This window comes from Hakea prostrata, chromosome 9, assembly GCF_041222555.1.
Source record: "Hakea prostrata isolate BN-2017 chromosome 9, UWA_Hpros_2, whole genome shotgun sequence".
In the NCBI taxonomy this organism is placed as follows: Eukaryota; Viridiplantae; Streptophyta; class Magnoliopsida; order Proteales; family Proteaceae; genus Hakea; species Hakea prostrata.
In genome coordinates this window covers 51729009-51752749 of record NC_142608.1, presented here as the reverse complement: position 1 = coordinate 51752749, position 23741 = coordinate 51729009, and the positions used below count along the sequence as shown (strand labels likewise).

The window sequence follows — 23741 nt, the reverse complement described above, 5'->3', positions numbered from 1 at the left end:
CCAACAACGAATAAGACGACGTCTACTACTATCAATAGAAACCATCAAAGTGGTCCAAACCGGTGTATAGGTTGTACCACTGGTCACCAGCTTCTCCCATTGTTTCCACAATTGTATCATATATGGAAGGGTCCTCTGCACTGGTGCATAGGATCTCTTCCAAACCTGCAAGGTCATCTAAAAAACATATCCCCCGAAGGGTGAGCTCAAAAGAACCCAACAAGCAGTTCAAACACAATTAACAATTACCATAGTCACAATCTCAAGAACAAGAACAAGACACAAATGCAAATGATATGAAACAATGAATGTAAGTATGCTTCTAACTCTATATGTGAAACCCAGCCCTAACCTTGACCCGGAAACCCTGTTGTTTGTAGGTCCGACAACCCTAAGTAAGGCAAGAAGTCAATTATGGGCCATCTCAGTGGAAGACTTGATGATTGGCTTAGAATCCATGAGTGTTGATAACAAGTGTTCCATTTATGGAAACTGCACCCTGATGATGAAGGAATTAGTTGATGGACTTGAAGTACTCTCTGACTTGGTTCGAAGGCATTTCTACATACTAGGTAAGCCACTTGGTGTGTGTGCAAAACCCTTTCAAGTTTGGATTTGATCTGAGCCTTCAATTCCCTATTTTGGAATTGTTGTCCTGCTTGGTCGACTGGGCCAGTCGACCAACCAATTGACCAATGGGTCCTGTTTTGTTGAATTATGTCTTGGCTTCTCTATTTAAGCCCAACTTCAAATCTAATTCGTCTTTTGTGCCTCCAAACTCTTTGGAACGAACCAGAGCTCTCCTCAAGTCATCTCCTCTGCATCCTTGGTGATTTTCTTGACGGATCTTCATCAAATCTCTTGCATTTACACAAAAAGGTATGTGATCATCCTCTTCTATGCTTCATCTTTGATTCTCCATTGTTTTTCTTTCCTTTTCTATTTGAGGACAGTAGAGATGATGTTGCATCTCTGTTGCAACCATCACTCTACTCATCTTCTATCTTTTCCTAAGGATCTAAAGCTTGGTGGATGATCTTCATCAAGATCATCACTCGCTTTTGAAGGAAACCATGTATTCATCTTCTTTCCTTTTTTAGATTGATGTTCTTCAGTCTTAGATCTATTTTTCTAGAAGATCTATGCATGCTTTTCATGAATTCTTTATCAGATTAGTAATCCATCATCCTATAGTTTCTCATCCATGATTTTGCTACGATTTCTTCAAGAACCATGATTGATCTAATTATGGTAAGTTTTTGTTTCCTAAATTGTAACTTGAAGACTTGATATTATTAGAGTTTTGAAGTCCTCTATATACCAATATACTATCCTTGCATATTCACTCTTGTTTGGTGCCCTTTTGAATCACCAAATTCGGATTTGTAATCAGAAATCTCTTATTTTTATCAGTCACTGTCTCTGTTGGTCAACTGCTTGGTCAACTGAGGCAGTAGACCAATCAATCGACCAATGAGGACAACAACCTCATATTTGGTCTGTTTTGGATGATTTGATCTCTTTCCTTCTAGGTATCTTTCCTAATATGTTATATATACTTGTTTAGGACTTTCTTTCCAAGTTTAGACAAGATCTTACTTGATCCCTAAGATCCTTTGCGAAGTAATTAAGGTAAGGATAGTTATTTCCTTAATCACATAGATTGCATGATTAATTTCCATATTTGAATCTCTTTGATTTACTTCTATAAATAGATTCTTATATTGGCTGAATACTGATGCAACTACTTTGAATACAGTAGCATTACTTGTTTATGATAGTTAATTCATGTATGATTTACTTACCAATTATATACAAGTTGGATGTTGTTATTGATTTCTTACCATATATGTGATATAATGGATTTATGGTTGTGAATGATTAAGTATGGTTTGGAAAGGGCGGGGGTGTCCTTTTGACACTTTTGTCCTTGGACACCTACGGGAATATTATGGGATGTTTCCGGAGATGCCCTTTGGACACCTTCCTAAACTATTGGTTGACATATCTAGGGTTGTCTAATAATGTTTGGCTAGGATGTCCCATTATGTTAGACCCTAATCGGAGGGGTATTGAGACCGAACGACCCGTGGTAGCAATGGGGATTCATGGGCGCTCAAGACTGGTAACCAACCCGTGAGAGGACAGGAATCACATTGTGGGGGCCATTTATTGGTAGGGTTGCATATGGATAGACTTGGGCTCACGGGCACTCAAGACCGGTAACCAACCCGTGAGGGGACGTGAGAGCTTCCTGTCACGCCCTCCCAGCCGGTACCCTATCTGGCATACCCGAGAGTGTGATCCACAGCCCGAAGATCAGGTATCGAGTGATCAACCTCCCACATAAACAATAACATAATCATGAACAACCATAACAAGAGTGCGGAAGATAAATCATAGATCCAATAATGAAAGAATGAATCATAAACGAATCGGAATAATAGACATAATCAGAGTATCAAACAGATAAGTAAAGTGAAGCAAAAATCCCACTTTACATCCAGCAGAAAGTAGCTCTAAAGAATAAACTAGATAAAAGCTAATCCCAGTAGCAAGTACATTGGGTAACTAAATTATTCTCCACTTTGTAGACGACATCCTTGTAGGTGTAGATCTCATAAATAGCACAAGGACGCTTCCACTCAATGGTCGGACTAAGCATCGTATGGAGCATAACCACCCGTGGGATCTTCGAGTAATTGTGGTAACCGCAATCACCTTCCCGGAGATATGTCTCTTCGCCTTGCGCTTCCTCATAGGGACCGTCATAGTACTCAGACTGCAGGATAGTCTAACAACATTGTACAATAAAGGAATGAGTTTCAAAGAAACTCGAAGGCGATTAAAATCCATAATAACATAAATGGCGGGATTCCGAACAATCATAAATGCAATATGATATGAGACAAACAATGAATGAATGAATCTAACTCTATGTATGCTTGGTCTCTATTGGCGGACATGCTTTAAGTCATAGCACCGTACTTCTTTAGGAAAGTCCACTCACATCCTCAACCATTTAAGATATCTTGGATTCCCTCCAACCATTTAAGATATCTCGGGCGACCGATTGGTAATGGGTCCTTCATCCCTCGGACAAACCTTGGCGGGGGTTAAGTCAACACACTCTCTCACAACCATTTGGTATAAGTATCGGCGCATGTCGGGGTAAACCTAGCCGAATGCAAGTCTTCTACTTGGTTACATCAAGTCGATCCGGATACTTCCATTCCTCGTCCTTGACGATCCTTTCCGGTATCCTTCACACTAGAGTCGGCGTATCCTATGGCACCGACCAACTCGGACTACGGACTCATCAACCCTATTGGTTATCCACATATGGTAAACGGGAAGCTCTCACGTCCTCTCACGGGTTGGTTACCGGTCTTAAGCGCCCGTGAGCCCAAGTCTAACCATATGCAACCCTACCAATAAATGGCCCCCACAATGTGATTCCCGTCCTCTCACGGGTTGGTTACCGGTCTTGAGCGCCCATGAATCCCCATTGCTACCACGGGTCGTTCGGTCTCAATACCCCTCCGATTAGGGTCCGACATAACAGACATCCTAGCCAAACACTACTAGACAATCCTATATATGTCATCCAACAGTTTAGGAAGGTGTCCAGAGGGCATCTCCGGAAATATCCCATAATATTCCCGTAGTAGTCCAAGGACGAGTGTCAAAAGGACACCTCTCCTTTCCAAACCATACGTAAGCATACACATGCATCAATTCATATCATCACATATATGGTAACTCCATATATGGAAAGAAATCAATATTTACAATCACTTGTATAACATTGGTAAGTAAATCATACATGAATCAATTCAATATGAATAAGTAATGCTACCGTAATCAAAGTTATGCAACAGTAGTATATCATTGTAAGAATCTAATTTAGGAAACATATTAATGATATTCAAATATAGAAACTAGATTCATGCTATCTATGTAATTAAGGAAATAACCATCCTTACCTTTTATAACTCGCAAAGAATCCTAAGAAATCAAGTAAGATCTTGGCAAACTTGAGAAGAAGGTCCTAAACAAGTATATACAACATATTAGGAAAGATCCCTAGCGAACATATATCAAAATATCCAAACGGACCAATTCCGGAGTTGCTGTACTCATTGGTCGAGTGGATTGGTCGAGTGGTCCATCGCCAACCAGTCGACCAATGCAGACGATAGCTTATAAAATCAGAGTTTTAAGATATGAAATCCGAATTTGGTGGTTCAAAAGGGTACTAATCAAGGGGTAGACTATATCAGTAGTATTCTAACATAAAGGGGACCTCAAAACACTAATCAAATCAAGGTATCAAGATCCAAATTAGGAAACAAAAAGTTACCATAAATAAATCAAACATGGATCTTGATAAATTTTGAAATAGAAAACAAGGACAAGAACTATAGGAGGATGAATCATTGCTTTTGGTAATGAAAACATGAAAACATGCATAGGTCTTCATGGAATAAGGCTTAGAAGCATAAATCTAAATAAGGAAATAAAACCTACCATATATGTACTATCATGCATCATGAAGAACACATAGTAAGGTAGAAGAGAACAACTAGAATTCTATGGATTATGGATCATGGAAAGAAAACACAACCATTAACCACTAACATGATCAATGAAAGAAGATCCAAAGAGATCAGAATTCAGATTAGAAGATTAACAGAGATTAAATCATGGTTTGATCATGAATCCTTCAAAAGCTTGCAATGATCATGGTTAAGATCATTGTTCTAGCCTTAAATCCTTAGGATGATCATGAGAACATGTTCAGAGATGTTTGCAACAGAGAATGCAGCATCTCTTCCACTGTCTCAACTCAAAAAGGAAAGAAAAACAAAGATGGAGGAGAAGAAGAGAGAGTAGACATACCTTTTGATGCAAAAAGAAGAGTTCCGACGAAGATCCGCCAAGAAAACTCCAAGGATGCAAGAGAGATGACTTGCGAGAGGTCTTTGGTCCGCTCCGAGGGTTTGGAGGCAGCAAATACGAAGTGGACTCGAGGTTAGACTTAAATAGAGCAAGAATCAACCTAATTGCCAAAGACAACACCCATTGGTCGAGTGGATTGGTCGATCGCCCAGCGACCAATCAGTCGACCAATGCTGACAGCAAGGCCAAAACAGGGAATTGAAGGTCCAGATCAAATCCAATCCTAAAGGGGTTTTGCACACAAGTCAAGTGACTTACCTAGTAGGTAGAAATGCCTTCAAACCAAGATAGAGAGCACTCCAAGTCCATCAACTAATTAGATCTTCATCAGGATTCTGTTTCCATAAATAGAACCTCATCATCAACCTTCATGGATTCAAAGCCAGACACCAAGTCCTCTACTGGGATGGCCCAAAGCTGACTTCTTACTTTACTTCGGGTCATCGGACCTACAAATAACAAGGTTTCCGGGTCAAGGTTAGGGCTGGGTTTCACACTTCCCGTTTACCATATGTGGATAACCAAAAGGGTTGATGAGTCCGTAGTCAGGGACTATGAGGATTCTAGTGTGAAGGAAACCAGAAAGGATCGCCAAGGGGGAGGAATGGACGTATTTGGAGCTGAGTTGATGTGACTAAGTAGGAGACTTGCATTTGGCTAGTCTTTGACCCTGACATGCGCCAATACTTAGACCAATGGAGATGTGAGAGAGTGGTGACCTAAACCCCAGCCATTGAATGTCCCGAGGGATGCCGGACCCACTACCAAAAGGCGTTGTGTGATGAGACCTTCCTAAAGAAGTACGGTGCTATGACTTAAAGCATGTCTGCCAATAGAGACCAGCATACATAGAGTTAGAATCATAATGCATCATATGTTTCATATCATATTGCATCTTACTTTGCTTTGAAATCCTGTTATTTATGTTATTATGGATTAACTGCATTACTGGGTTTCTTTTGAAACTCATTCCTTTTGTGCTATGTACTGTTAGATTTCTCTATAGGTTCTGAGTATCATGACTGCTCGTATGAAGAAGCGCAAGGAGAAGAGACATATCTTCAGGAAGGTGATTGCGGTTACGACAATTACACTGAAGATTCCCCGGGTGGTTATGCTGCGTACGATGCTTAGTCCGACCATAGAGTGGAAGCGCCCTTGTGCCATTTTTGAGATTTATACTTATAAAGATGTTGTCTATAAGATTGAGAACAATTTAGTTAGTCATTGTACTTGTTACTGGGATTAGTTTTGATTCATTTTCCCTTTTCTTTTTGGAACTACTTTTCTGCTGTTAGTAGAGTGAGATTTCCACCTCACTTTACTTTATGATTTAGACATTTTGATTGTCTTTCGTACTCTGATAATATATGATTTATTCCTTCCTTATTTGGATCTCTCATTTATACTTTGCACATTGATTATTATGTTCACGATTATGTTATTGTCTATGTGGGAGGTTGATTACCTCGATACTTGATCTTCGGGGCTGTGGATCACACACTTGGATATGCCAGGTAGGGTACCGGCTGGGTGGACGTGATAGAGTGGTATTAGAGCCCAAAGTTCAAGGAAATCCTAACCACAGAAAACAATAACGGAACATTCCTGAGTCATAGATCTAAGATGACTCATCTACTCTTAGAAGTGAATAATAGAACACTTGGATTAGAAACTTAATCAATAAAGCATAATTGGACTTTTGGAATAACATACCATAATTATACTTAAACAAATGTCACTTAATACAGTAAAAGAAAAGTGCATAATACACAATAATAAAGTAAAACAAAGTGAACTTCATTAATTTAAAAAAGTTTTACAAAGGTTACATCTGAAAAGCATAAATGGAAATCCTAAGTACAATCTATCCAGGTGATCTCCTCTGATCTCTAAATGCTCTAAAGTCCTCGGCCATCTGTGTAATCTGAGACTCTATCCTATCCTGCCGTGACTCCATAGCACTGTACATCTGCTCCTGTCTAACCACCATCCTCTCTAACATGGAAGTCATCGATCTCATCTAAGCACCTAAATCAAAAGTCTCTGGGACTGAATGTGAAGGGCCTCCTGTCTCGAAGTGTTGTGATCTGGGAATCTCAGGATACTCAGGATCAACCTCATGCATCTCTGTGTGCTCCGCCTGATCATCAGAATCTGGACTAGCATCACCCTCATCTGCTGGAGCCTCCTCCTCATCCTCATCCTCATCTGTATCCTCCTCACCATCTAGACCTGGAGATCTCACAGTCTGAGTGAGCCTCATCTGCTTGATAGTCCTAGTCCTAATAGCATACCCCAGTGTACCAGTAAGCACCTCAGTGTTCCCAAAACTAACCCCAAAGTGTCGGAAGATCAATGTCAGTAGTCTCCCAAAGCAAAGGTTCCTCATGCTCGGACGTGCTACCAGATCTATCATGACCTGCTGGATGATGTAGGACAAGTCTATCTGAAAGCCCGTATAGATGCGGTAAATGACTACGGCCTCCATCATGGAAACCCGGTTGTGATGTCCGGCCTTCGGCATGATATTTCGGCCGACAATGCAACCGATGATCCTAGCCGAATCTGTCATCTATCCACTATCCCGCATAAGGTAACATCTTTAGTCATCCCAAAGAGTGGCACATATCTCATGAAGCTCGTAGGGCATCAAGAATCGGTCCACCTCAGCCCCGACGGGTATCCATAAGCACTATCGTGGATAGTGTGGCACATGGAGAATATGTGCCAGTGCCCTAGTGGAGAAGCGGATCTGTGTCTCTCTGACCCTGCTCTCTAGAATGAGTCTGAAAGGACGACCTGGTCCTCTAGCCTCCTCGATAGAAGTAAGGTTGCTGAAGAACAACCTCACAAGCTCAAGATAGACGGGCAAATCCGCCGTGAAGAGATGAGTCCATGCCTAAGTGTCGAATCTCTGTCGGATCCTGAACACTCTCAGCTCTCGCAGGTGAAGAAGTCGCCCATACTCTATGTGGCAGTACTCGAAGTATGCCTCATACAGGAACTCTGCCTGTGGTGTATCAAAGCGATCGAGTCGTATGACCTCCTCCCTCGGCTGAGATCAAATCAGAGATCAAATCATCCAAAACATACCAAATATGAGGTTGCTGTTCTCATTGGTCGATTGATTGGTCTACTGACCCATTCGACCAATCAGTCGACCAACAGGGTCAGTGATAGACAAAAACATGGATTTTTTATCTGAAATCCAAATTTTGTGATTCGAATCGCCACCAAAGAAGAAAGGAATTATCATGATAGTATTCTAGTGCTAAGGAACAAACCTAGCACTATCATTAATAAAAAATCTAAAGACACAAATAAGGAAACAAAACTTACCATAAATGTATCAGTCATGGTTTTCGAAGAAAGCATGGTATGATCAAGAAGAAAGAACTAGAGATTGATAGGTTACAACTCTTGTAAAGAAAAAAACAGCGATTGACTACTAATATGATCAATAAAACAGATCTAAGAAGATCAGAATTTGAATCAAAAGATGAACGAAGACAAGATCATGATTTAGATCATGATTCCTTCAAAAGCTTGCAATGATCATGATTAATATCATTGCATTAGCCATTAATCCTTAGGAAATCATGAGAGACGAGTAGAGGGATGCTTGCAACAGAGAATGCAACATCTTCTCTCTTGTCTCAGCCCAAAAAGGAAAGAAATCAGAGATGGAGAAGAAGAAGAGAGCGTAACATACCTTTCGATGCAAGAAGAGAAGAAACGCAAGAGTCCTTGCAAGAATCAAACCTTGGATGCAAAAGAAATAGTTGAAATGAAGCTTTGGCTCATTCCAGAGGCTTAAGAGGCAGAAAATACGAAGTAGACTCGAGATTAGACTTAAATAGAGCAAGCAAAGACCTAAATCCGCAAAATAGATCTCATTGGTCGATTGATTGGTCTACTGGCCCCAATCGACCAATGGAGACAGCAAGGTACATAAATGCACTGTTTTGTTCATAACTTCTTCGTTTGAAGTCCGATTGATTCGAAATTCGAAAGGGAACTTCACACAAACATACTAAGACTATATAGCATGAATTGGACATCATCCATGGTCCAAAAATCATTACTTTATAAATTGGGAACATGAGTTTCTAAATTGGAAACAACATGGTTCTCATAGCAAACTCACCATGGATTCAAGGGAAGAATTAGAGAGAAAAAGGCTTCACTCTAATGGAATATCAAGAACATATCAGAGGCAAGAATAACTAAATAGAAAATCAAAAGAATACTAATCCTAGAATGAGAGGAATTAAAAATAGAAACTTACTGGAATGCTTATATCAATGGTCAACATAGAAGGCTAAAATGGCTATAAAGAAAGGGAAATTGATTCAAAGAGATGAAATTCATTAGAACAACAGTAAAAGCTAAGATCAAACATGTTAAACATCAATTAGAAAAGAAGCTACAATAGAATGATCATGCTGTCCAAAACTCTATCAAAATCAATGAAGAATTGAAGAGATTCACCATGTGGTTTCAAGGAATGCATAGAGTGATTGGGGTTCACTCTAAGACATAAGGAGATTAGAGAATAGGTAGTTATAGTATTGTAACACCTTCTCCACAATCAAAACATCAAGATAGAACAATAAGAAGAAGAAAAGAGAGAAGAAGGAGATAGAACACTGAAATCAAGGTTCAACTTCAAGGTGTAACATTAAACTAACCTTTCTTCACCAAAAACAGATAGGGTGTCCTAGCTAGGTTTGGGCTAGATTTCACAACCTGTTCGTCCAGATTCTCGATCTCCATGGTGACTTTATTGAATCTTTTCAAGTAATCCCAAATAGATTCATTCTTCCCTTGTTTGACAGTGAACAAGGCCTCTTCTGTCTTCTTAGTTTGGATTCCACTTTGGAATCGACCAATGAACTTTCGGGCAAGTTCTTTGAAATCCACAATCCTTTCCGAAGGAAGATTAGAGAACCGCTTCTGAGCTGCTTTGGTAAGTGATGACCCGAATACTCTACAGAGAATTTTATCAGAGTTTCCAACCATTGCCATGGTTTGCTGGTAATAACTGATGTGGGCAATCGGGTCTCCTGAACCGTCAAACGTAGAAAAAGTTGGAAGTCTAAAATTGTGGGGAAACTTGAACCTAGCAATGATATCTACAAACGGGGTTTTTCGGATGATTGAGTAGATATCATCTGTCCTTCTTCCCCTAGAGAATTGCCCTAACCTTTGATTTATGTTCACCAACTCTCGTCCGATGTGCACCGTGCGGCCATCATCCATCCAAATGCTATCTCTGCCCAAACGTTGAAAAGTGGGCGTATGAGTGCATACTCCTCGCTCCTGTCTGGTGATAGTTCCAATTAGGCTTACTTGTGGTCAATCGTGACGATCGTTCCTCCTAGGTAATACTTCGGCTCTAAGCTCACGGGATCTGTCTCTCTAACATTCCCGAGGGCTTTGCCTGCGATCTTGGTCCCCAGCTTGTTGTCTATCTCCCTGCCTTCGTGTGGGAGTCTGGTTTCTTCCCACTCTTCACGTTTGTCCTCGAGCTTCCTCCAGATCATGGAGATTGCAAGCCTGAGGAGTGACTACTTGCCTTGCTATTGTCCGAAGCGTCTGCTACATTTCCAGAAACTGTAGTTGCATTTGATTCATCTGTTCTTGGAGATTATTAGGGTTGTGGGGACGTTCGGCTCCATTTAATCCTTCACAATCCCTTTGGGCATTACTCCCCTCAGGGAATTCTTCTTTGAGAACTCCTCCTCCCAGAGGATGAACATCATGGAGCCTTTGGGCTGCAGCTTGCTGCCTCGATTTGGTAACCATGGCTTTCGGAAGCATTTCCCACAGATGGTGCCAAATGATGCGTCCAAAATTTGCTTAGCCTCGATATCTATGGAGATGATTTGCAAAACAATGTTAGGAATGGCCTGACCGTGAGGGTCGGGAAGCCACCTTTGAAGGCTAAGTCAGCAAATGAACTTAATCACAACTCTGGCTAAATGCAGAGTAAAGAATGAACGTAAATGTAGAGGAAACGATTCAAATACCTCGTAAGGGTGTAAGATACTTGTTTATAGAGGTTTTACCTTTGATTCCCGACTGTTGGATGCGTTTAGAATCCTTCTTGGTGACCGTACGATTGTAGAGTTTTACCCTTGATATTCGGGATCGTGGTTAGTTACCAATCTTAGCACGATTCTCCTCTCCGCCTCAATGACAGTTACCTTCTATAACTTGATTGTGTATCCTGTAAGATTTGGGGATCCCGTTCGTGGCTCATAACCGTCACATGACTCTTTCCTTTACGAGCGTAGAGATTAGGTCAAGACAAGTCCCGATCATGGTCCAACCGGGACTTAAGGCTCGAACCCTGTAAGATCGGGTTCAGTGTAATTTCCTCCATATCAGTTCCCACCTAATGTAGGTTGGATTTGTATCAACTGTGATGGTTCTCTCAGGCGAGGCATCAATGGTTATGGCTTCTTGGTTGAAATTACAAAGGTGACGTGATATTCGCAGTTGCTGGGGCAATGAGTGGAGATCAAGTTCTCATAATGGATCTGACAACAATCTTGAAGGGGTTGTACAAGGCGGGGGAGCGTGGACTCCGATGGCTTCAGGTTCAATCTGAATCTAAAGAGGTCATTCAAATGATTATGGGAAATGGAGACACCATGGAGTAGATTAATTTCATGAAAAGAAGTTTCACAAATTGTGTTTTTTCACACCACTATTGGGAGAGCAATTATGCACCAGATTTCTTGACTGGTCTTTTGACCCCCAAGTATGAAGTTCATTTTGATCCAGGAGGGCTGCCCCCACCCTTAACTAACTTTGTACAAGGCGATGCTATTGAAAAATCTTATATCAAAATGTAACAATATGTAATCCTATTTATCAATAAATAAGCACCTTATTCTAAATAAAAGAAGAAAAAAAAAATCCCTACTCCCTGTTCCCTAATTCCTATATATTTTTATTTGTCCAAAATCTATCAATCTTATATTAACAAATTTCTAGTAATAAACTTGGAAGAAAAATCATTATTTACATATTAAAAAACGAGGTAAAACAAACCAACAACACCTAGGTTTTGTTCCTCTACCACCAAAAAAAAGAAAATAATAAATAAATAATATTAAAGCCGTCTAAAATGAATAAATTATCATAAAGGAGGGAAGGAAGCAAACGGTAGGTTCGCTCTGCCGCAATCACGGGAAGTCAAAAGGAAAGGGAAGAGAGAGGGAGAGAAACACGTTAAAAACGAAGCAGAGATAGATAGATCTCTCTGGAGTGAATGTAGGGAGAGGTAGAGAATTTTTTTTTATATAGATCCAACTTTGCACAAATGCAAATTTGTGGCTTTTCGTCAGTTTTCCTGACGTGAATTCAGGTTTTCTGTATCTTGAGCCCATTAATTCGATCTGGTAACGGTGTCTGCAATTCTTTTCTACATAAACAAGGAGATGAACAATCAAATTCTGATTTCGGCTTCTGGTTAGATCTCATAGATAAAAAGTTTATGTTAAGATATGGATGTTCTCAATATGAGACTGAGGATGTTGACTAGTGTTCATAGAGGTTCGGTGAATGTAAGTGTAGAGAAATCTCAAGTTTGGCAACCTTGTACCAAGAAGAGATTTTGCGGTTCGAATTTGGCAACCTTGTAACATAGAATAGATTTAGGTAAAGAATTCGTGCGGGTGGGGATTCTGATTAAAAAAAAAAAAAAAAAAAAAAGGAAATAAGAAGATAGTGGTTGTGACTTGTGAGAAGAATATTAGAAGAGAAAGAGAGAGAGAGAGAGAGAGAGATTACCAAAGGTTTGAAGATGGCCTCTAGTTCTGCGGGCATCACTAGCAGCAGTGGCCGAAGGCGTGTTGGTAAGTATGAGCTGGGTCGAACACTAGGGGAGGGGACGTTTGCGAAGGTGAAGTTTGCTAGGAATGTGGAGACCGGAGAGAATTTTGCTATTAAAATCCTCGATAAAGAAAGGGTTCTCAAGCATAAGATGATCGGTCAGGTATCCTCCTCCTCTTCTCTGCGTCTTTTTTTTTATATTCTTTCCGACTTTTTCACTGCAAAAATTTCTCTAGTGGGTTGTCTTTGTACTTTCAATCGCAAGAACCTCAGATTGTTATTTGATTATCAACATTTTCCTGTTAGGGATGTTTCTCCCTCTTCTTCGTTCTTCTTTTCTACTAATCTTAGGTCATATGACTTCTGTTTCTCTTGGATTATAGAACCATAGCCTAACTGGTAAAACAGGGGAAACTTTATAATTTCCAGTGCAATTTTGTTCTCATATTTACTTGTTTCTTATATTCTTTTTTAGGTTACTTCATTGATAACTGAAACTGATCTGAGTTGGTTGATCAAGCATACTTCATTTTCAAAAATCAATATAAATTGGATTCCATTATATTATTATTAGAATTCCTATCATTTTCTGTATTTAATGCTTTTGCAACTCTTCATGAAAGGTGAACCCTAACATCTGAGGATTAGACATGATAAGAACTTATGTTTGTCCTTCGCAGATCAAACGTGAAATCTCAACCATGAAGTTGATCCGGCATCCAAATGTTATACGCATGTATGAGGTGGGTTCTGATGCTACAACCCCTGACTCAATATTAATCCCCGTGGATGTAAATGTTAAAATCTGTTGGCTTATAAATTTTTTATAAATAAGGTTTCCTGTGTATTGCTCAGTCACTAAAAGTAGCTACTTTTGTTTTAGGTGATGGCTAGCAAAGCTAAGATATACATTGTATTGGAATTTGTGAATGGTGGTGAACTGTTTGACAAAATTGTAAGATGTTTTCTGCATTAATTCTGCCTTTGTTCTTAACCATCCAAAAAACTTCTGAGATCTGGAATTCACCGTGTAAGTAACTTCTGTTTTTCCCCTCCCCCTACACCTGTCCTGTGTTCCAGGCTACTAAAGGTAGGATGAAGGAAGATGAAGCAAGAAGGTATTTTCAGCAGCTCATAAATGCCGTAGATTACTGCCATAGCAGAGGTGTTTTCCACAGGGACCTGAAGGTTCGAACACTTTGGGCTCTAGACTTTAGTTTGAAATATTTTCAAAAGGGGGTATCAATTGCTATATCTTTAGGCCAGTTATAGCATATTTAGTTGGATGAGACTAAAAACTTGAGACATGGGTTTTCTTGTTTAGCCGGAGAATCTGTTGCTGGATTCAGGTGGAAATCTCAAAGTCTCAGATTTTGGATTAAGTGCATTACCACAGCAAGTTCGGGTAAGTATGATTGTATCCTTGCTCATGGTTTGAAGGTTAAATGCCAAGTTAGTCAATTTTGAGAGACAGAGAACAATAGTGAATCTTACTGTTTCCTCCCAGCCTTCTCTATCTGATCTATCTTCAGTTTCCAAAAACAGTAACAGAATAAAACACTGAAAAACTCATAACCATTCGCAGAAGACTTCAACGTTGAACATCTTATGTCTTTTCAGGAAGATGGGTTACTTCACACGACTTGTGGAACACCGAATTATGTTGCTCCAGAGGTATATTTTTGCTGACTACTTTTAGGAACCCTGAAAACAGAATACTTACTGAATTCTTTGAATTCTTCCGTTTCTTTGCTCAGTTTGGGTTCTTTTCTTCTCTAGGTGGTCAACAATAAAGGTTATGATGGAGCAAAAGCAGACCTTTGGTCATGTGGGATCATTCTTTTTGTCCTTATGGCAGGTTACTTGCCATTTGAAGATTCCAACCTTGTGGAACTATATAAAAAGGTTAATTTCTTTCCCATGAATGTTATGCTACATCTATTAGGTACAAAACATCCTCCTAAGCATCAGAAGACTTATTGCTTTCTATTTAAAGTCATGATTATTACTCTTTTTGGAGTATAGGAGGATAACATTAAAAATAAAGTTGAAGAAAAAGAAGAGGAAACTGATGTGAATTCTCAAAATGACAATAGAAATCTGAGAAATAAGAAAAATTTTCAGACATGAAATTTTGGGTTAGATGGAAAATATTGTGGAGGTAAAAATGAATATGTATTATAGGTAAAATGGATTGAAGCCACCTCAAACTGGATTGTGCATAAATGTTGATAGTGTATAATGTCTCCCAAAGTGGGTCCTAATGGCCAACAGATTGCAATGGTTCTCCTGTAATCATAAACCTATGATGATAATATGCATTTGTTTTAATTAATGACATGCAATAGTCATTTATCTTGAATTGGCATAAAAACATAGAAATAAATTTTGTTATTTCCTTTATATGTGACTAAAATATGAAGTTGTGTTTATAAATGAGTGTGAAAAAAATATTTATGCAGAGCATTCATGGTTGCAGATCTTTAAGGCTGAATTTTCTTGTCCTCCATGGTTCTCAACAAGTGCAAGAAAACTAATCAAAAGGATCCTAGATCCCAATCCTGCAACAGTATGGCCTCTTTTGTTATTATTTTGATAGTACCGTCTCTTCAACTCGTTGGTATAATAATAGTTAGGGCAAGTCTCCTCCTTTATACTTGCAAGTTATAATTATTTCAAATTTTGTGTGGCCTGCAACAGCGAATTACGATTTCTGAGGTGATAGAGAATGAATGGTTTAAGAAAGGATATAAGCCACCTGTTTTTGAAACAGCCAATGTTTCTCTTGATGATGTGGATGCTGCTTTTGATGAATCAGGGGTAATTTTTATTATATATTGCTTTGATGATATATATGGCGTGAATTTTTGTCTGTGGGTATTTCTAAAGTCTTACACTGTTCCATTTTGGGGTTCAGAATTCCAGTAATCTTGTTGTGGAAAGGATCGAAAGGCCAACCATGATGAATGCTTTTGAGCTCATTTCAACATCTCAGGGTCTGAATCTCGGTACTCTTTTTGAAAAGCCAATGGTATGCTATAGCAACTTCTAAGAGCCTCCTTCAATTTAAGCATGGGAAATTCTTGACCCCTAATTGGATGTAGTCCATTTAAATCAGACTATTTGATTGACTTCGACATATGATCCCTATATTTTGATACCCATTTTCCAAGTCTATATGACAATTCAAATGTTCTGATGGATGTGGTGATGATTCCTATCAACCTTCTGCTCTATGCACTAATTGTTTACAAGATTATCATGAATTCAGCTTCTATAGAACTTTAAATTAAGAATAGGCAAATAGAAACTTCAAGAGTAACTTATTTATTGCAAGACAAGTTCACTACTTTCTTGCTTCCACGGGTGTGACATTAGAGTTGGAACTCAATTGAGAATTTTGTAGTGCAAGGTTCTTAAATCTAGGAGTAAAAGTTGTAAATATGAGTACTTCAGGAAAGATTGAATTTTCATGTGGTGATATGGAGTCTTCTGTATTGTATCATGGAAATTTGATGAGTTTTAGAATATTGCCTTTTACGTTTCTCCCTTCCAAATGATATTACATGTGCCACAATTGATGGTGCAGTTCAAGCCCGTTCGTAATAAGCAAATATACATGTCCAAATTGGGTTACACTTGCCAACAGTTTTTCCTCTTGTTTCAGACCCACAGAACAACAATATGGAGAACCCTTGAAGAGATCCTTTAATAATTGGATCTTCCTACACTTTTTCTGTCCTCAATATCCATTAAACTATTGTTTGTGACATACTAATCCACCCAAACCGTGTAACATAGCATACAACTAAAGAAATAGAAAATCCAGTAGCATTAAGAAGCTGATGTATAATGGTAGTATTTGGGGAGGGAGTGTTTTAGGGCCTAGGTGACTCCAACAAAGTTGTTATGGCTACTCATATATTAGTCAGATTTGATGCTTCATTATTCAATTTAGTGTATCTGAGATTACATTGATCTATCTTTTGTGCATGGTTTTCGATATTTACTTGGATCGGTCTCAGTGCTAGCCATGGTATGAAATTTCGCTAAATTTTGTTAGTTTTGGTAGTGTTCGAAATGAAATCCAAGTCGAATTTCGAAACTGCAATATTTCGAAGTGAAATTTTGAAAATTCCAAGGGGTTGTCTATGGATATGGATATGGTGGAGCATATGGTGGTTCATCTGATGATTCTAGTACCATGTTTGCATATGGGTATAGGGATGGATCAGGTGCATCATTTGTGGATTCCATCTTTGGATATCCATAAGGACCAGCACAACCAATTAAGCCAATTCCGCGACCGGGTTACAGTTCATTGCCGTGTGACACATTCCCTAAGGTAGGATATCTACTTTATGTTGATGATGCTACCTATAGAAGGGGGGTAGTGACTGACTACATGGATAACTTTATCTGTACCATGTCATGGCTTGCTTATGTCTAGTATTTAGACCCAACATACTCGACCCAGAATAACTTTTATTAGATTAGTTAGGTCTCATTCATTGTGTACATTTGTCATTGTGGACATCTGATATGTTGTATGATGTATCTTATACATTCATTTATTGTTATACTTCATAGTTTTGCACTTCTGTTTGTATATTGAATTCTACTTGTTCTTGTACTTGTTTTTGTATTTGCATAATATCCATATTTAAATTTGTGAAAATGCATGTTCACCCGCACACAGCCGGGCATGCACTGATCAAGAACACCTTTTTAGGTTAGGTTTTAGGCAAAAATAACACTTCTATTGTGTTTGTTAACCTCAAATTAGGCTAGACACTGAAAACCAGCCCAAAAGAACAACACCAAAACCTTTGTACCAGATTTCAGCAAAATTTCGCTGTTCAGCTAGATTTGCCCAAGGGTGAAAAAGCAAAACCAAACAAAATTTTGAACATTGATGCGAGCTAACGTTTTCATGTTGATCAGGGACTTGTTAAAAGAGAAACAAGATTTACATCTAAATGCCCTCCAAGTGAGATTATTTCAAAAATTGAAGAAGCTGCCACTCCCTTGGGATTTGGAGTGAAGAAGAAGGACTACAAGGTATGCAATAAATCCCCTTACATAAATGTATCCCTTCTAAGTTCCTGTTCATGCTTCCTCACTTGATAAATTTCTCTCAAACTCATAGAATAAATTAGGAAAGAGAACTCACTAAATGACAAAAAGAACCGGTCTGCAGCACAAAATAATCTAGGTAGTGGATTTGGCGTGTAGACCTTTACTATCTTCATGGTTGAGTCTGCTATGACAATGAGAGGAGATGTTTGAGCTGTTATGTCAATGAGCAGAAACAATGTGGATGTTGAAACTTGTTTACCAGTTCTATTAGTTCACATTACCATAATGATTCTCATGTTGTAACTGTCTGTCTTATTTCAGATGAAGCTTGAGGGCTCAAAAACTGGACGGAAAGGCCAGTTGTCCATTGCAACAGAGGTACCTCTCCCCATTTGGTCATCCTCCTCCTTAATTGTAGTAGTAAATGTTGCTGCTTCATAACCCATTGAATCTGGTTTATGCATGTAAAATCTTCATTTCCCGTGTTCCATTCTCAGGTTTTTGAGGTTGCCCCTTCCTTATTTATGGTCGAGCTTCGCAAGTCTGCGGGAGATACCCTGGAGTTTCACAATGTACGTCATTATGATTGCACTTGTTGGAGGAATAACAATAGTTAAAAGAGTATTGTGTTAAATATAATATGCACCTTATTTCCATTATTTATTTCCGTTTACTGTACTGCCAAAGAGGTGGTGATGGGGGAAGAAAGCTTTAAAATTGGTAGGAACCCTCCTATCTAGACTGATACTGAAGTCCTTGGAAGAAGAATTAGAGCAAAAAACTAAACGATAAACATGGTTTTGATGGTGCCAGTCACCCGTACACGAAATGGTGCCCTCAGCCAAAGGCTGCCTAAACCTCACATACAGTAACTGATGACCCCTACTCACATCTTTCCCCCCTTTAATATGTTAACCCCACTCCCTCTCTCTCTCTCTCTCTCTCTCTCTCTCTTTCCCTCCGCCATGTGCATCTTTCTAGAGTCCTAACAATCTGAAAGCTTGCTGTGCTGAAGGGCTGCACAGGGACCAGTCATGGGACTTACATATGTTAAAGTTTTGAATTGACTATCAGGCTTGGGCAAATTTTTATGACTTCATGCACTGGCCTTTGGACACCCTACTTATAACTATATGTTTTGCTATCATGGCACTTTATCTTAGCTCTTTTATCTGCTAAGCCATTCAGTTGTATGACATCAGTCTTTTGTAGGGCAATTTCCACTGACTTACTAAGTTTGATCTGTAAATGTAATAACTATCTCAAATTTGTGCAGTTTTACAAGGACATATCGACTGGGTTGAAAGACATTGTTTGGAAGACGAAAGAAAGTGAAGGCAAATAACTGAAGGTGAGTATGCAGGCCCTAGTTGGAAGTACAGGATAATAAAACATACAATAGCTGTTTTAGGAGAGGCCTTAGCAACAGGAATGTGAGTTTGGGAAATGGAAAATGTTCAAATGTCTGGCAGGCTTTGATGCTATCAATTCCTCTTTTGGTGGATGTCTCCGCAGTAGCATGAATGATCAACCTAATAAGTTGGCTATGACTGCATCATAGTACACTTATTTGATTGAGAATATCTATGGTTGGTATGACTCATATCCTTGCGTTACTTGGGTTGAATGAACCCTCAACGCCTTGGGAGTACAAATCAAGCAAGAATCGTGAACCATTACTGTATTGCCAGACGATCTTAACGATTGAGTTGAGTTGCAACTCCAAATTGAATTAGCTTTCAGACTTGCAGGTCTCCTTGGCTGGACTCATGCACAAGGTTTTGTCATGGATTAAAGGCCAAACCAAGTGGTCCCCCAGGCTCTCGCAGTTAGCAGGGTTTGGGAATGTTCAAATATGTTGCCTTTCCCTGTTTCTAGAGAGGCTGTGTCCATGATGTTTGTCATTGGATACTAGGTAGATTTAGAATTTGACAACGTATAGCAAGCATTGCCAAACTGAGTCAGCTTTCTTCTGAAAAAGGTGCCCTGGGATGCATCAGGTAGTGAGCCTAGCTCTTTCAGCATGTTTACCATAGGTACTTACCAAACGACACATTGGGAAGCCGGCTCATGTCTCTTGTGTAACTGCGTGTAACATTTTATTCTGTCACTTTCTAGCCAACCACTTTTGCAGATAATATTAGGTCAACTCATCGGTGAGTGACCTTGAGGTTTCCCCCAGTATTATTACCTTGTTGAATCTCTTTCTTGGCTCTGTGAAAGAAGAATGAAATTTCTAATAGCTGAGTTTTTTGTGGTGACACCTGAGCCCTAACAGAAAGTGCTTTCCAATTCTATGCAGGTGATGCGAACTGTTCGATGCAAAGCTATTATGTATCTATGTGGGACGGGAGTGGTGTGCATACAATGGATTTCACCTGTTAAAACTAATAAATTATGGACACATTTGCTTCATCATTGAAACCATAATGATATATGTGAACACATAAGGTTAGCTGTAATACTCAGACTCAAGTTTAACAGGACTGATATTCACCTGCAATGGCAACCCATGAAAACAAGATGCATTCCCTTGTGTGAAGCTTTTCAGAAATTCATATTATCTTTAATTGAAGTCTTAGGAACATACCCCTGAGATCAGTTAGTTCTAGTGGTTGGAGGAAGCCTGGCTCTTCATTTTTGCCCTAGAGATCCCATGTCACAGACAAACAGGAAGTGGCTAAAAGCATGTGTTTGAGAAAGGTTATTGCACTCTCCCCGCGAGCCATGTAGATCCATTATGTATGAACATGAGCAAACGCAAGTGATTTCATTAGGTTATTGTGGAAGGCATAGTTATGCAAGTGATGTGTAGGTCCTTCACAACTCATATACTAAGATCTAGACTTGTAAATGGATGGTTGAAATTCGACTTCAAATTCGCATTCGTAGTTGTTTAAGGGTATTCGTATCCAGAATTTTTATTACCGGAAAATATCCGTATCCATCTGCCAAGTAACAAGATTCGGATTCGGATAATTGCTTGTCGGATCGGAAAATATCCGGATAAAAATTTATCTAGATTGTGTAAAATATTCAACATTTTTATCTCTTAAAATTGATGATAATCGAATTCGGATGCCGGTATTAGTAACCAAGCAATCGGAAAATTGGAAATTATCTAGTTAAAGTAAAGTATAAAACACTTTTCTCTAAAAAAAGGGGGCTAATATTTGGATTTGGAAATCAGTAATCGAAAATAAAAAATAAAATAAAATGATAATCACCAATCAATAATCGAATAGTTTATACGAATCAGATTATTATCTAATATCTAATAAAGTTTCGGATTCGAATTCGGATGCCTTCTCTAAATTTTTGCTCTCTAAATTTTTGCTTCAATCAAATTCGAATTCAGACTGTGGTTTTGTTAATCGGCTTTGGATACTAGTGTAGTCGAGCCAAATCCAATTCATTCTACTAAGATCTAAGTGTTAAATGGGGCTTCATCAGCAGCCAGGTCTAGAGGGAAGTTTTGAGTGGTATGTTCATGCATAACTTCTGTTCTAAGTTTAGCAGGATTGTTAATATCAGTCCAAGTATTAATTTACACGAATTTGACTGTCAATTACGGATTAGTTTAAGACTAAATCATTTAGATTGAAAGCCATGATGTTAATGCCTAAAGCAATAAACCAAGATACCAACTACAAGTCAAGTAGGTAGGAAGAAATATAAGAGAAATGTTGAAACTAGCATATTGAAAGATCAATCAACCAAAACAACCATGAGAACAGCCAGCATAGGCTAGCTCTATATTCATCCATCAGTCTCTTTCAAGCTATGATGGGATAGACATATGTGTCTTCCATTGTAGGATAGAGGGGTGGTGTTATTCCACTCTACGCAGCAAACGATGTTCTTTTTTCTAGTAGAAGGAACTTTTTCTAGTAAAAGGAACATAGGCAGTAAAATCATTATTGAACTTACTTTAGTTGTCCAATATGGCATTTATGTTAGAACTCACTTCTTTTGGCACATTCCCTATTTGTTTTGGGGCTCAGACTTAGGGATTTAAATATTAGTATGCAATTATAATAATATAGTTCGGATAACAATCCTATGGGTTTCAGACGGATTTGATGGGTTTCAACCAAGGTCCGACATGTTGCTCCATGTCGCCATGTCGGACCGTGGCCACACGGCGACTCGGGCGACATGGAGCGACATGTCACCCGACTTTCTGGGATGTGGCGGAAGTGGAACCGACTACCATTAAAGCCATATTAGATCTGCATCAGCCATTGTTGGACCGTGGTTCTGCTGAAAGAGAAAATCAAAGAAAGAAAGATTTAGAAGAGGAAAGAAAGAAAAGGCCAAGTAGTGCAGAAGAATCGTGTGAACAGGTGCGTGTGGGGACGGTTGATGTCGCCGGGTTCAAAAACGAGAAAAATACTTGTTGTGTTTGACAAATCCATCGCCAAGAGTCCTAAAGGACTGCAAAGCCCTTATTCAGAATCGGTTTCCACTTTGAAAGATGGGTTTTTGGCCCAGCATTTCTCATCAATTCATCTGGGTTCTGTAACCATTAATCTTGGTTCTGCTGGTGTCATGGCCTTTACTACTGATAAACAAAACCCTCTCCTTCCAAAGTATAAAAAATTTCTATAGATCGGGATTTTCTTCTACTTTTCCTATACTTCTTTATGTTTTTCAGTATGTGTTTGATGATCTATTGATCGTGAATGTCTATACATACAATCGATCCAAGAATTTCTTATTCTCAGCTTCAGCTTTCACCTATGACGATCTTCATCTGTCGAAATTTCGATCGTCGGCGATAAGTCGCCGGAAGTCGACTATATCTCACGGACTTATGGTAAAGTCGATGTCGCTAGGGGGTTTTGTGTCGCCCCCCAGCGACACAACGAAAAATCGCCGGTGTCGGCGAAAAATGGCCCGTGTCGGCGATAAATCGCCGACACAAGGTACCATGGTTTCAACAGTAACTTTTATAAATATGGATACCCTAAAATGGATATGAACGTAGATCAAATAAGAATTTTTGACTATATGTTGACATCTTTCACGATTTCATAATGATGGTCAAGGTTGAGAAATCTGCAACTATTTTTTCTTTCTGCTCTTCTCCACATTTAAATTGTATTTTCCAAATTACATTTATAGATATTATGATTCACTGAATTGAAGCTGGTGGAAAAGGGTTCTTCCATTGGCTATCCTGGGGCATTATGCATTAGAGTTTGGATATGAGTTTGATCCTAGCTTGAGGGTGGTTTAGTTGGTAGAATATCAATACTTCCAGGTAAGAGGTCAGAGTTTGAATCCCCTCAGAGTTAGGGGCAACACCCGATATTATGTAATAAAGAAAAATTCAAGTTTGAACCTTAATTAGGATTGAAATTTTCAGGTCATTAGTGGGCTGGGTTTGGATTGAGACCTTGGGCTACCTCCAGCAGAGCCCTGTGAGGTTCAGAGAAATTGCATTTGGACTTCCATGGAGGACTAGTCTCATATCTGTCTCATATCTCTAATGGCAACCATTCATGGTAAAGAGGTAAGAAACTCAAGCAGCTTCCACATCTTAGTGGTCTTCTGATAGATCAAACTATAAATCCATTGATGATAATCTTCAGCAGAACAGATTGGTTACAGGTGCCCTACAACTTCATGGTCTAATCTGAATCTTTCAAGAGAAATTACTAGAGTTGAATATGTTTTTTGCCTTCATTATTTGCCACACCAGTCTATATATCTTATTAATGAAGATGAGAAGGCCAGAATCATGATTGCGACCTAAATTTCTGATCACAAGTCATTACCTAGTTGAAGTTAGTTGTGCTTCATCGACACATTAATGTACAGCCAACTTGACATAAACAAAATAATGG

General features: G+C 39.1%; 1 protein-coding gene across 1 annotated transcript; it reads left to right on the top strand.

Moving 5' to 3' along the window:
• The first annotated feature begins 12138 nt into the window (after window positions 1–12138).
• LOC149005481 (CBL-interacting serine/threonine-protein kinase 23-like) lies at window positions 12139–20392 on the top strand. Its single transcript, XM_089167722.1, has 15 exons — window positions 12139–12973; window positions 13491–13553; window positions 13694–13765; window positions 13891–13998; window positions 14135–14215; window positions 14431–14484; window positions 14590–14715; window positions 15290–15379; window positions 15511–15630; window positions 15728–15841; window positions 17755–17871; window positions 18211–18267; window positions 18387–18461; window positions 19166–19240; window positions 20192–20392. Exons 1-14 carry the CDS (start codon window positions 12782–12784, stop codon window positions 19232–19234), a joined length of 1338 nt encoding a protein of 445 aa, XP_089023848.1. The 5' UTR covers window positions 12139–12781; the 3' UTR covers window positions 19235–19240; window positions 20192–20392.
• Window positions 20393–23741: the final 3349 nt, after the last annotated feature.

What these genes read in the sequence shown, in the direction of transcription:
- LOC149005481 (XM_089167722.1), top strand. Translation starts at nt 12,782, where the DNA reads ATGGCCTCTAGTTCTGCGGGCATCACTAGCAGCAGTGGCCGAAGGCGT. An exon ending in TTGTGGAACTATATAAAAAG is followed by an intron (nt 14,716 to 15,289) that starts GTTAATTTCTTT and finishes TCATGGTTGCAG; the next exon opens with ATCTTTAAGGCTGAATTTTC. An exon ending in CTGCTTTTGATGAATCAGGG is followed by an intron (nt 15,631 to 15,727) that starts GTAATTTTTATT and finishes TTTGGGGTTCAG; the next exon opens with AATTCCAGTAATCTTGTTGT.